The sequence below is a fragment of the Arachis ipaensis genome, chromosome B06 (assembly GCF_000816755.2).
Source record: "Arachis ipaensis cultivar K30076 chromosome B06, Araip1.1, whole genome shotgun sequence".
Lineage (NCBI taxonomy): Eukaryota > Viridiplantae > Streptophyta > Magnoliopsida > Fabales > Fabaceae > Arachis > Arachis ipaensis.
The window spans coordinates 136,018,282-136,031,670 of NC_029790.2; the positions used below are offsets into that span (position 1 = coordinate 136,018,282).

Here is a 13,389-nt window from a genome sequence, read left to right on the forward strand (position 1 = left end):
GCCCCCTAGACTTTTCCTTTCATTTAACCCATTTCTCATGTCAACGCCAACAGTAAAACAGCGTCATTTTGAGACTGTTAGGTGTCATTTAAAATTGCCAATTCAGTTCTTTGATGATAGAAAACGATATAAGAGCCAAATTGAAGCGCGAGTCAAAATTTCAAGGTACAATTAAAATCAATTAAAATTTTGAGAGCTAAATTGAATCCGAGATTAAATTTTAGGGGTCAATTTGAGTATTAGTTCATAGAGAACTTTTCTCAAGATAAACTAATACTTTTTATCATAATTTGATCCAACTTGAATCAAATTAATTACATCTCTAATAAGTTCATACTTTGCCCCCTGTGAAAGAAAGAAAAGCAAGTTTCCATACTAATTACAACATGTCTTACCCATGGAAAAAGCAAAAGGAAAGTTTGATTCCCTTCTGAAGCCATAGCTGGCTTAATCAGAAAGAAGCGCATCTTAGCAAAGACCGAGAGAGGTCCACCATCAATGATGGCTATAAACCACCGAAATTATTAGGATTTAGGCGATCCATCTTAATTCCCACCAACTTACACAACCCACAATGAAGAACAAGGCGCACGTTAGCACAGAATATAATAGCCCCACCTAGCTTCCATGTGTCACCTCCAAAACTCAATACTGAAACCCAACACACAAAGCAAATCCAAAACTGTGAAGCAGAAAGAACGTAACTTGTTAACGCTTTTCGGGATTTTTATTTTATTTTTTATTTTCAAAGGCACAAGCGTTGAGCTTTGGATCTATTTGGGGGGTGCCCAGGAAAAAATCTTCAAAACCCAGGTTCAAAATTTCTCCCTTTTTGGCAAAGTTGGAAACTTTTTGTTGTGGGCAATGGTGAGATGAGGATTAAAAAGGAAGAAAAGAAGAAGAATAAGAAGGTGGAAGAGGGTGTGACATGGCAAGAGGGAAATGGGTTTGTTCTTACAAGAAGATCACCCTCTTTATTTGCTTCTTCAACATTGCCGTTGCACTCTTCTGTCTTCGCTCTCTCTATGCTTCTATCTATATCTACTCCGGTAGCGTTGGAAGGAACAGTTAAGTCAATTTTCAATCTCTCACTATGTCTTATTTTTGTTTCCCCTACTAACAACAAAAAAGGAAACAATAGGAAAGTGTATGCATTGTGTTTTTTAGTAAGTTTTTGGACCAAAAACAGAAAGGGTATTGCTTTGAGTAGTTTAGACTAAAGACATTGATTATTTTTTATAAATCTTTTTTTATTTGATTTGGTTTCTACTGTTTTAAGCTATGGAGCAGGGTACTGCTTTTTTAAACCAGAAGACATAAATAGTATAGCAATGAGTAGTTCTAGACTGACCATATCAATTTTTTGAAGCCCCTTTTTTTTATTTGTTTTGGTTTCTATTGTGCTTTCAGTTGTGGAGTATATAGGTCACTGCTTGATGGTTTGTGTTAAATTTGAGCCAAATGAATAACAAGGGTATTGCAATGAGTAGTTAGAAACCAGAACTTTATTTTTTTCAGTATTGTAAGCCCCCTTTTTTTCAGCTGTGTTGTATAAACCAGATCAGATTCAGAAAATGGAAGAATCAGAGCGAATCCGCAAGGCGCACAAACCAGTGGAGTTAGTAAAATGGGTAAGAACCGTTTTCTATTCTATCTAGCTTCAGCAATATTTTTTTCAGAAGCTAAATTAAATTCAATTGTTTTGCAAGTAGGTGAAGAAATTTGAAGGGGAGTTTTCAAGTGAAACTGTGGCAGTTGAGTTGCCTCAGCATTTGAAACAGAAAATAGTTGATGAGGTCCTGCAGAGACTAAGGAGCTTGAATAGTAATAGAACAAACAGTTCCGATTCCCTTGGCATTGATAAGGAACGACGTGAGTGCTTTTAAATTGTGCTAGCATATACAATTCCATCTATGATGAAACATTGATAGGCACTTTGTGTATTAGTAAAATTCTACAAATTATGGTTGAGCTAATAATATCATCTGTAGGAGTGGAAGCGCATGGTTCTGCTATGCTTATTATCAAGTTTAGTTTATCAACTATTTTGGTGACATCGATACAGTTGTTTTATTACTTGATTGACTTATTTTCAGAACTTTCAAATTTTTGAAACATGTGATCATCCTTATAATGTTTACAGAAAAAATGGTTTACCATTCTTGATGTAGTGATTGACATAATTGAGGAGTATTCTAAATTAAATTGAATAGTGATATAGGGAAGCCTACGTAAAAGTAGACAGTGGATTATTGAGCTACCACAAACTTCCACATATAGTTTGAGATAGTTTAGAGTTTTTAATGATAATAATATGCTTTCATGTTATAAGCAATGGATCATGGATGTGCACGTACCTGAGATTGACTATTTGAAATGCACACTGATTGATTTATTAGAGGGAAATTATTCAATAGTTTCATGTTTTAGTTGATACCGGAGTTTTAGATTGGTGATGGATTAATAAATGTTGAGAGGGTTTATGATAGGACACAACAACTTCATCTGAAAGATATATTCAGCTCTACATCTCAAGAAAAGGCTTCATTTATTTGTATGTGAATCTTTTTATCCAACTTCTATGTATAAAATATCAGTCACACTGCCAAAATTTTTTTGTTAGAAAGTTTCCTCCTTTGTTGCTTCTGAAAGTGTTGGGGATATTTATCTTGAGAATGGGAAATTGAGCTCCCTTCTTATATGAGCAATAAGTCATTCTTTTTTCTGACACAAATTTTTATTTGGTTATATAAATGCTAATTTGGTAGTATTTGGATGATATTTTATTGCAAAATTATCTTTAACATAAACTCATCCAATACAGAAGCAGTAGAAAACTGGCGCAAGGAAAGATTGCATGAGATTAAGTTGGCCCTTGTTAGAGGGACTTCGAGCTCAAGCATCAATTTTGAAGAGGCAGGTATGGCCGTATGGGCATTGATTTTCTGTGACATTTCCTACATTTATGAGACACGTTCTTGTCTTCTGCACATTGGTAATGAATGCTCACACAAATCTTTGACACTTTAGTACTTTACAAAATATCTATTGGAACTTCGTAGGCATACTAGCAAGAGCTTTGGATTCTGGTTGGGATACACTTTCCGAAGAAATTGGCCTTTGGATACCTGTTCAAGTAGCAAATGAGGAACATGATGACAAACCAAATGGTGCCGAGGAGTTTGGTAATATCATGTTCTTTAGACTATTTTTCTGAGTCAACCTCTAATATATTCTCTAACAAAACAAAATAAAGTTGTTCCTTTGTTTTCTTAATAATGAACCTGTTTGGTAATGGGATGGTGAGGGACAAATTTGCCATTTGTGGTTTACTTAATATCATTTGAGTTGTCGTTTGATTTCTCTGGGATCAAATAACAAATTAACATGCAAGGTGTCACAGAATCTTGAAATATGCATGTATCTTTTCTTTCTATGCTAAAACAAATTTTTGCATGTGACAATCCACAGATGAGGAAGTTCTTCCAGGTAGGCCCCTTCCACCCGTGTGCAATGCGGAACTTCACACAGATTATGGTGGCGATGCAGTTCGATGGGGTCTTACTCACCCCCAAGATAGTGCAGCCGATTGCTGTCAAGCTTGCTTGGACCAGGCTAAAAACGCCAAAGAAGGCGAAAAGAAATGCAACATTTGGGTTTATTGTCCATCAGAGTTTGGGTGTCATTCTCCGGATATTTATCAGCACAAACATCAGGAATGCTGGCTGAAATTTGTAAGTTAGCCTTTGATACTTACATTTTCTGGATTTGACAAATTGCTCTTGAACATGGCAATCAAACTCAGAGTTTGCCTAAATTTGCGGAGCTTAGGGAAACTAAACCTTGTAAACTTGTTAACTTTATCTGAGGACCTAAACTTGTACCCAGGAAAGTTTACTAGTTAACTCGAGAATTTGATAACCATGCTGTTGAACTTTGAAACAATGTCTGGTCTGGTCTTAAAAGTTCCCATCTATTGCTGTAGTTTTTCTCCTCTGCTGACTAATTTATACCTTCATGATATTCTGAATCCAGGCTGAGAAACCGAAGCTGAACTTTAAGGATAGGTATCCGGAATGGTATCGAAATTCGCATCCGTCTGCACCCGTGATTGTTCCGTGGGCCTCTGGAGTTGTTAGCGCATGAGCCAAATAGCTGATGCCAAATGTGACAAAATCAACTGGGTCCAGCGCTACAGGCACATAAAAGCTAGCTTAGGAAAGCCTTTGCCATGCTTTGAGGATCATAGTATGGTGTTGATCAACATATTTTTGCCCCCTATTTTTACAGTTAGAAAGAAAATGAGAAGGGGAAGAGAGGGTTTTCCCCTAATGGTGATTTAGGACTAAGGTTTTGGTTAAAGTGAGTTCTAATCACCGAGGCAATGTGAGTTAAATAGATGAGAAAGAAGTTGTTTTTGTTGTGATCAATGTATCTGGTATTATCATTCATTTATCTGTGGGATTTGATTTATATTCATCCCACTCAAATATAATTCCTGCAATTGGTAATATTGATGGTCCAATTCATTTATCTGTGTCTGAGTTTTGATTTGAAGGGGCCAAGAAAGGCTTCAAGTGTAAACTGTAAAGTGAAAGCTTTTTAACTCCTCACTCTTTTCCATTCATTTCATCTATTCCCCTACCAAACTCCAATTCATAAATGCACTTTGAAGTATTTTTTTTTTTAAATTGATAATATTAATAAGGAATGAGTAAACTAATTGTGGTGCTGGTTGTATTTTTCTAGTTAACATTGTCTGAAGAATGCAAAATACTTGGACGATTGTGTCTAACAAAGTTAAAGTATCTCCTTGCGTTCCTCTCTTTCTCTCTCTCTTAATAATTGGTTTAGAATGCAAAATAAAATTGATAGTAAAAAACCGTAATGAATTTGAGTAAATTATCTAACGATTATCAATGGTCAACTTCATATTAAGATAATTCCATCCAAGTTTGTACCAAAATTATTTTTGTTTTTTTTTTTTTTTCACAAAATGTTCCATTCTTCCCAAAACTGGAAAGAAGAAGCTAAAGCATAGTAACCAGTAGGTAAACCTAACCAACCACGTTTCCCACTTTTTTTGGTTTGACAAAAGTTTCAAAATTGTAATAATCCAGAAAATGGAACACAACTCATTCATCACTTTGGAATAGGAATTCCAACCGATTCACCGATTTCAATTTCGCAAACGAATTAGAAAGAAAAGAAGGAACTTGTCATGGGTTCGGGTTTCGGAGAATCCAATAAGGTTCGCTGGAGCGTTTTCGATGGCGTCAGGATCATTGCCGCCACGCCGGAGGCTCTCATGGCGGAGATCGACTCCGCAATCTCCACCCTCGAATACACACGCGCCACCGCTACCCTCGACTCCGCCTCCTCCTCCTCCGCTGCCGCAGACGGCGGCGGATACGACGAACGCGTGGCGGATGAGGCATATAAGGCCGGATGCGCAGCCTTGGCAGCAGGTAAGATAGAAGAGGCGCTCGGATCTCTGAAGGTGTCACTATCGAAGTGCCCGCCGGAAAAGACAGCGGCGGTGACAAAACTTCAGTCTTTGATCTCCCTCACATCCCAGCAGATTCAGAATCAAAGATCTAAATCTAAATCTAATTCTAATTCAAAGTGACATGAGACTCTAGCAATCATTGTTGTAAATTTGAAATCTTACATGAAATTGAAGCTAAGGTGTTTGTTATTATGCCTGTGTGTAATTTAAAGTAACAAGCAGCACCATTGAAATCTAGCTTCTTCATTACAGTTACTTTGATTAATGAAAGATCTTGTTCTCATTCTTTCACATCATCAAGCTCATGCTCCAATACTTTTAGCTTTGCAATTTCAAAAGTAAATCGATAAAAACCTAATAGAAATGACATTGTAAAACAATTAGACAAACTAAGGGATCATTCAATAGAACTAACATGCCTACTCAAACACACACAAATATAACTAACTTTTATAATCATTACAATTCTAAGCAAAAATTATTTTCACATCTGATTAGATATTAGTATAAGACTTATTTAAGCTATTATCCAACCCCATTACAATCATAATGTTTAGTAATGGGGGAACAAACATTTATGCCTTAGGAAATAAAGGTTAGCCAAATCTCCTTGGATTTCATCTTGTTTTCATCATTTGAATAAATGAAATGTAGTTCTTCTTATTCTTTTTCTTGTTCATTTTTATTCTTTGTTATTAATCATCCTAACAAATTTTGGAGAATAACTAATGTTAGGTAGCAGACAACTATATGAGAAAAAGAAAAAAAAAAAAGGAAAACTATTTTTAAGAAAGAAGATAAATATAAATAATGAATGGTTTTTCTCTATTCAAAAGAAAAAAAAAATATAGATTTTTTCTAGGACAGAGGAAAAAAAAATATATATATATCTTCATATCAATAGTAATATAAATCAAATTTATATTTTTATAAAGTATAAGATCTGTGATTTATGAAATGTGCCAACTCTTTGATAGCATAAACCATAAAGTGAGGACTAGGCATTGGCAAAACATGTTGAGCCATGGAAGGGTAACAGTCCTATCAATGAATCAAATTATTCATACATAGGGGTATATAGAATCCACCTTTTATGTCATGCTAGTCAATTTTTAGTGGATGCAATAAGGCCACTTAGCTCAAATAATGTACCAAAGCTTTTGTCAATTTTTGGATTACTTTTTCAATTGGGGGACATAGCCATTATTGACCAATCAAAGCAAATTTATCTGATAGCAGTATCAATTTGGTGGCATGTCATATTAACCTTATCACTTTAGCTTTAAGTTCATCTCTGAATAAGCACTAATACAATTAAATTAACAAATCTATGAAGGCTTTTCATGGTAATTAAAGGTAAATTAAATTACTGTGCTTATTATATAGCAGTCAAACAAGCATTTGAATTACAAAGAGAATTTTGTTTCCATTCCATTTAAAAATGTCTTTTAGGCCATTGATAACTTGCCTTTACCTTCAAGAACGGAAGGCTTAGTGGCTTCAGTAAGTTGCAAGGCCACTATCAATAATAAAGCAGCTCCATTTCAGGACCAATGAAACGTACATACACTGAATTATTGGTGTTCATTAATTAGTTTAGGGTTTTTTTTCTAAATAAATTAAAAACAAATAAATTACTTGATTCACCTGAAACGAAATTAATTACACAAATGTCGTTTTTTATATTATATAAATCATGCTAAGGTTGTGTGAGTTAGGGTTTAAACGTAAATCGTCGCATCTTAAAACGATTTACGTTTTTAACCCTTATGCATGTAAATCATGTTAGGATGTCCTAAGGTTAAGAAAGTACATAAATTGCAAAAGTTAATTAAAATTTAAGTCTTAATTCTTAAATCAATATAGGATTAGTTGGATTGACAAGTACTTCTTTCTAAAAGATCAATTTTTAAATTAAGCCTTAAATACAAAGAATTAAGTTTTAGAATAGTCATATTCTGTATAAAAATTTCAATACTTAATTAGAATTTCTTTCAGTAGAAGAATATTTGTGGTTTTATCAATAATTGCATTTTAACCCCCTTGAATTTTCATCAACAACTTGAATGATCTAAAGTATGCAAACTACCTCAAATAAATTCATTATACTTCCGTGATGTTAGTGCGAATTTTCCTCCTAAAATTTTAAAATTATGCAACTTTATTGTGTTAGTCAGCATATTTCAAAAAGTGTGGGGGCTAATTTGTAATACTTTTAAGTTTTAGAGATCAAAATACATATGATGTAAAGATTAGAGGAGTAAAAAGAAATTATCTTAAAAAAGCATGTATATAATGTATTCTTCTCTTGTATGACAAGTTGATTAATGAAATTCTAGAATGGGTGTATTCTATCATGAAGATCCACCAAACCACCACACAAAGAGATGCAAAATATTTGCAGCTACCATAAAGGAAGTGTTTTCTTCCAACTGCCAAAATTCTTGTAGAAAGCTTTCCATTGCAAGCCTTGATGATGAGGAGTTCCCAGCAATCACTGATCTTGAACAGGAACAACAAGTATGTATATTTCACTTCACCACAATCCTTATAACATGATGTTTCATTTTCATGTTTTTTTTGCATACCATAAACCATAGTTTGAAAGGTGGTTGTGCAAACTAGAATTCATTTCAACATATTTGGTATAATCATTATTACATTTCAACAATAGTTTTTTTGTTTGATAGATGTTATGTAAACAATGATTTGGACAAAAGTACATAAATTGTTTTTTTATTGTTAGATCAAACAAACTTTTTAATTTTAATGTGAAATTCATTGTTAAGCTTTTAAATTTAGTTATACCGTGCTTTAGGTGGTTGTTATGGCGGTTAGAAGCCGCCAAGCCATGGAGAAACAGAAGCACAAGCCAGGCTTATATGTCACACAAACTATAGCAACAAAAGAAAAAAAAGAAGGTGGTAATGAAGAAGAACATGATGATCAAAGAGAAGAGTTTTGTTCTGTTAAGAGTTGCTTCTCATGTTGTTCTTCTTCCAATGCTGCTGCTGTGAGTGATGAAGCATTCTGTTCTGTGAAGACAAACCTCTCGAGATGTAATTCAAGCATCAATGAAGCTGTTGAGTTGTTTCCGCCGCCGGAGTATTGGCGGCGTTCGATTATTCGGGAGCTTTGTCATTGTGAGGGATGGCCTTTTGGTCTCTGCCGGAAAGCTGTGTTGCTTCCACCATTGCCTAAGTCACCTTCTGAATCATGGTTGTCAAGAAAAATACAAAGAAGTTCTAAGGATGCTACTTGAAGAGCATATTTAGAAGCATGATAGTGATGACTGATGAGTGATAAGCAATAAAAATTGTTGGATTCTATGTTGTTAGAGTTGGTATTTTGAGACTTTAAGGTCACGGGTTCAAAATCCGAGAACAGTTGAGGTATGTTATTTGTATTCACCTTTCTTGTATACTTAGTCGACAACACTTCTTTGTTATTAAATCCAATGATAAGAGTGCATAATAAGAACAAACTAGAACTCAGTCCATACACCCTCTCAACCACATTGTTATGTTATCAATGACAACTATTTTCAGTTTCAGTCTTAAACTGACTCCTAAGATATATATATATAGATGCTGCTTATTTTGCACTTCATATTACTGTTATCTCAGCAATTGTATCAATGAGAAGATTAATGATATAGTACCAATAAAGTAAATAGTTTCTGTGTTCCTACCTACTGATCATTGTTCAGAATCTTTTGCTTATTGAATTTTTTTTAGATCATTGTTACAGAACTCGACTCAAGTTGGGGAGAGAATATTTAATTTGTGAATTATCTCCTTCGCCAATGCCATCAAAAATAAACTCAAATTAAACAAAATACACACTAAAAACGTCTAAAAACTAACAACCAAAATATAACAGACCCTCAAACAAATTATTCATCCCACTTTCATTGCCATGCACTTATATTTATGTGATCTATTTCACCCAATAGTTATTATTTGTTATAGCCACACTCTCTCATTCCTTTCTTGCCTTAAAATCTCTAGGGTTCCTATACTTGACCCCAATATTTTGTAGGAAATGCTTTAATCCATGAGCTTTATTTCTTAGTTCCATTGCTCCCAACTCCCAAGAAGTACTTTCCTCTGCATTTAGCCACTTTACTATTCTCTTGTTGTCAATAAAGATCACAGTGTCCTCATTGCCATCACCGCCATTGTCGCCAAGATGCCCCGCCACTGTGCCGCCGCTAGAGAAGGAGAGCTCGCCGACTGTCCTGCCCAGCTTGGTTTTGTGACTTTGTCCTCTGTTTTGGGAAGAGATAGAGTTGGATATTAAAAAGTTACATGAGGGTGTTTTTGAAAATAAATGTTGTTAAAATTTCGGTGTCCGTCTCTAAAAATTTTAATTTAATTCCCGTGTCTTTTCTGACCACCAAATACAGTACTAAATTAGTCCTCGAGTCTCAGTTCCAATACCCTATAGGCCCATACCAAAGGCAGTTCATTTAACCAGCCTAGTTTAACTAGAATATTCTATTATCTGAATCAAATAATTATAGTTTCATTTTCTTCTTGAATATAGAAATATAAACATCTAAAAACAGTACTAATTAGTAGAGCTATCATATATCTCAAATTCTCAATTAACAAATGGATGAGGACTTCTTAACCATGATGATAAACGGGCATAGTGACAAAAATGAGTACCAAAATTTAACAATATGTTTTGGCTTTGTTACTGATAAACTAACACTGGTTTTTCTGCTAAATACATCTCCACATTCATGAAAATGGACTCAATTCAATTAAACATTGTTGATGCTTCCATATTCTATGTTACATATCGCCAATAATGTATTATATTATTAACAAAAGACTAAGNTAGCATTCCCCAGCTTCACCGAAACATTTAGAACAATGTTTTCACCATCCCTCATAGAGGCGAGCATGTGAGGTTGTCACTTGCCGCATGTGAGGTTGTCACTTGCCACAAACTTGATCGCCTCTATTACATGTATTTGCAAGTATAACATGTATGCACGAACGAATAGCAAAACTAAGCATATAAATAATGAACAACAGAAAGAAAATAATGTAAAAGGATTTTATCCAAGTTAACAAGAAGTAAGCCCTCTTATTTTCCATAGCATCAATCCGTTGAGAACAAAAATATTAGGAGGAAACACACATTAAAGGGTGTACGGGCATCTGAAGCATGATATTTGCAACACAAAAACAACTATGACATTGATTCTAAAATGTCTTTCTATGCTCTTTGCTCAACATAGGAACCTGCAAGTCCAGAAGTTCCAAGAACAGTTACCTGCAAGAGAGAACCATGATTAGAAAAGATAATAGAAAATGACTGCAGTTATTAACAACTACAACATAGCAGAATACCAAATTAGGAAACTTTGTGAAAATAATTCAAGGAAGGATCGGAGAACAGGGATGAACAAGCTGAAAGGATAATCAACAAAATCTGCATACATTCCAAAGACTAAAAGTAAATGTTGCAATTTGCAGATGCGCACAAAAATTTGAAATCATAGTTTGTTGATTGGGTGCTGATGGAAATTTCGCGTCTCCTTATCGTAAACCACTAATGATGCTGTGCTGTCGAATGGTGGTATCATGGCAAATACCAGAGTGAAAGTGGCAGCTTTTTTGCATAGTTCACCTGAATTTTTCATTCAGCCATGGGGGTTTAGAAACTTCCCCCATTGGCCACCATACTCCCCCATGGACAATGACTTTTGAAAGCTTAAATATACTTGAAATGTGAATCAGAGTTTGAAGAAGGGGAAGGAGTCCTCGACCCGCAACAGATGGCGGAGGATTTATTCAATCACGTAGTTTGGGTAAATAAGAGGGACAAGTGAAATCTATGATACCTTTCCCCACTCTGAACCAAGGCCACTGCACCTCATTTTTAAGTGTATCATCTTTGTGCCCAACTCGGCCTCCACCTTTTTCCGCAGATAGGTCTCATCAGGCCCGAAGGAATCCAAATAGGTTGAGTAGCGATTGAAAATGGTAATGAGAGCATTTTTCATATGCTCTGGCAAAGGCTTTACATCCTATGGAAAGAAACCAGATTATGAAATTAATTTGAAGGGTGAACAGGAACGTAATGTCATCTTATAGGTGACTAAAGCTAAATCAACATACCTCGCCACTCATTCCAACACTGTCATCCAGTTCCATTTTTAACGTAGTTAGGATCCCACCAAACTCCTCAACAGCTTCAGCTGCCCGAAACACGTTAGTCACAGTATCCTTGCCAGCTTTGTCATCTGTATCTTTGGATAAAGTTGCCTTCGCATCTTCAATGACAGAATCCGGAAGATCACTCCAACTTACAGCCATCAAATCCTTCAAGAGATTGTGAAGCTGAGGGTCTTTAATGTTAGGCGTGTGGGACACACCTTCGCTATAGAATCGCAAGCTTCCCAAGCCCATTGAGAGAGGAGCACAAAATTCTGCAAGAAAATCAACATAGTTTGTAGCCTCCACAAAAGTATGACTCACATCCAGAACGAAAATGAGCAAAAGATAATAACTTCCTTTTCCAAATTAACACATCTAGAATTTGAAGTTTTGATCTGCCTCTATAGCAGCAGCATCAATTTTTGCAACGTAAACCATTGAAATTCAAATAGTAGCATCACGGTAATGCTTTATTCAGCTTCAACATGTCACAAAAACACAGCAACCCCACAATGCATTGAAATTGACAGCCAGAAAAGTACCAAACAATCCTAATTTAAATTATTAGATGAGTGTCTTTGTCAGTGAATGATAATTAAAACTTTCATAAACTCAGCTAGAAATTTCAAAAGGAATCTAACCCAATATAAGTCCAATATGCAATAGCAAGGGATTATTAGTTCATTTCGGGTATTACACATCCAAGGCAATTAAAACATGAACTTTAAGCTCACTGAATACCTACATATATATCTTACAGGGTCCACATCAATAAATTGAATACTTAATCAAATACAAAATCCAATCACGCAAAGGAACCCTAATTCCCCATTAATTTAATCATTAAAAAAATCTAACTTTTTGACAATGTTTTCGGATCAAAATCGACTTTTTTAGCACAAATTTTCAGCTCCTAACCCAAAAATATAGAAGAAATCGTCGAGTGTGTACCTTGAGAGATGCGATTAGGGTTGCGAGAGGGAGAGAGGCTGAAAAGGGCTGGACGCAGAAAACGGTTGAGGTGGCGAGGAGGAAGCTTGTGGTGGTGTTGGTTGGTGGAAGTGGCGAGACAGCGAGATCTGGAGGAGAGTAATCGGAGCAGTGATCTGAGTGACGCCATTTTCTGCATGTTTTAGCAACAAACTCAGAAGAAGGAAGAACGAGAAGAAGAAACAGCAGCTGCTCGATGCAACTTTTTTCTCAGTTTTGTTTGCCCCGGTTTTGTTTCTCAGGAAATTTTTGGTTAAGGACACTAATGACGAATTAAACTATTGTAATAACTAATAATTAATAAATTAAATTGTCTCACTCTAACTTTTTTATTTTTATTATTGGAACCACTGTCTAGGGAAGTTAGTGACTTAGGTCCAGTTTGGGTAACCAACTTAATTAAGCTTTTTTTGATAAAATAACTTAAATAATAAATGACTCTATTAAAAGTAATTTATAAATAAGTTATTTTGTATTTGGATTGTTAACTCTATAAGTACTTATTTTATAGAAATATGATGAAAAGTAGAAATATTATAAGAGAAGTAATTTTTTTTAACTTCTCTGTAAGCTCCTAAATAGCTTCTTAAAAAATTACAATTTGGTTTTGAAAATTACACCGAGCATTAATACTACTACTTTTCATAAGTCAAAAGTTAAAAAAAATTACTTCTAAAGTTTCCCAAACGGGCCCTTAGTGCCACTGTGTAAGAA

At 35.0% G+C, this 13,389-nt stretch overlaps 3 protein-coding genes across 3 annotated transcripts; 2 read left to right on the forward strand and 1 right to left on the reverse strand.

The window, feature by feature from the left end:
* Window positions 604–4,608, forward strand: LOC107605682. Its single transcript, XM_016307643.2, has 7 exons — window positions 604–1,067; window positions 1,543–1,631; window positions 1,713–1,872; window positions 2,825–2,920; window positions 3,063–3,185; window positions 3,472–3,734; window positions 4,036–4,608. Exons 1-7 carry the CDS (start codon window positions 929–931, stop codon window positions 4,144–4,146), a joined length of 981 nt encoding a protein of 326 aa, XP_016163129.1. The 5' UTR covers window positions 604–928; the 3' UTR covers window positions 4,147–4,608.
* LOC107605683 lies at window positions 7,790–9,199 on the forward strand. The gene is made up of 2 exons (XM_016307645.2): window positions 7,790–8,029; window positions 8,328–9,199. Exons 1-2 carry the CDS (start codon window positions 7,850–7,852, stop codon window positions 8,769–8,771), a joined length of 624 nt encoding a protein of 207 aa, XP_016163131.1. The 5' UTR covers window positions 7,790–7,849; the 3' UTR covers window positions 8,772–9,199.
* On the reverse strand, window positions 10,562–12,964 carry LOC107605684 (succinate dehydrogenase subunit 5, mitochondrial). Its single transcript, XM_016307646.2, has 4 exons — window positions 12,637–12,964; window positions 11,647–11,957; window positions 11,370–11,555; window positions 10,562–10,798 (listed from the first exon to the last, which is right to left on the reverse strand). Exons 1-4 carry the CDS (start codon window positions 12,812–12,814, stop codon window positions 10,742–10,744), a joined length of 732 nt encoding a protein of 243 aa, XP_016163132.1. The 5' UTR covers window positions 12,815–12,964; the 3' UTR covers window positions 10,562–10,741.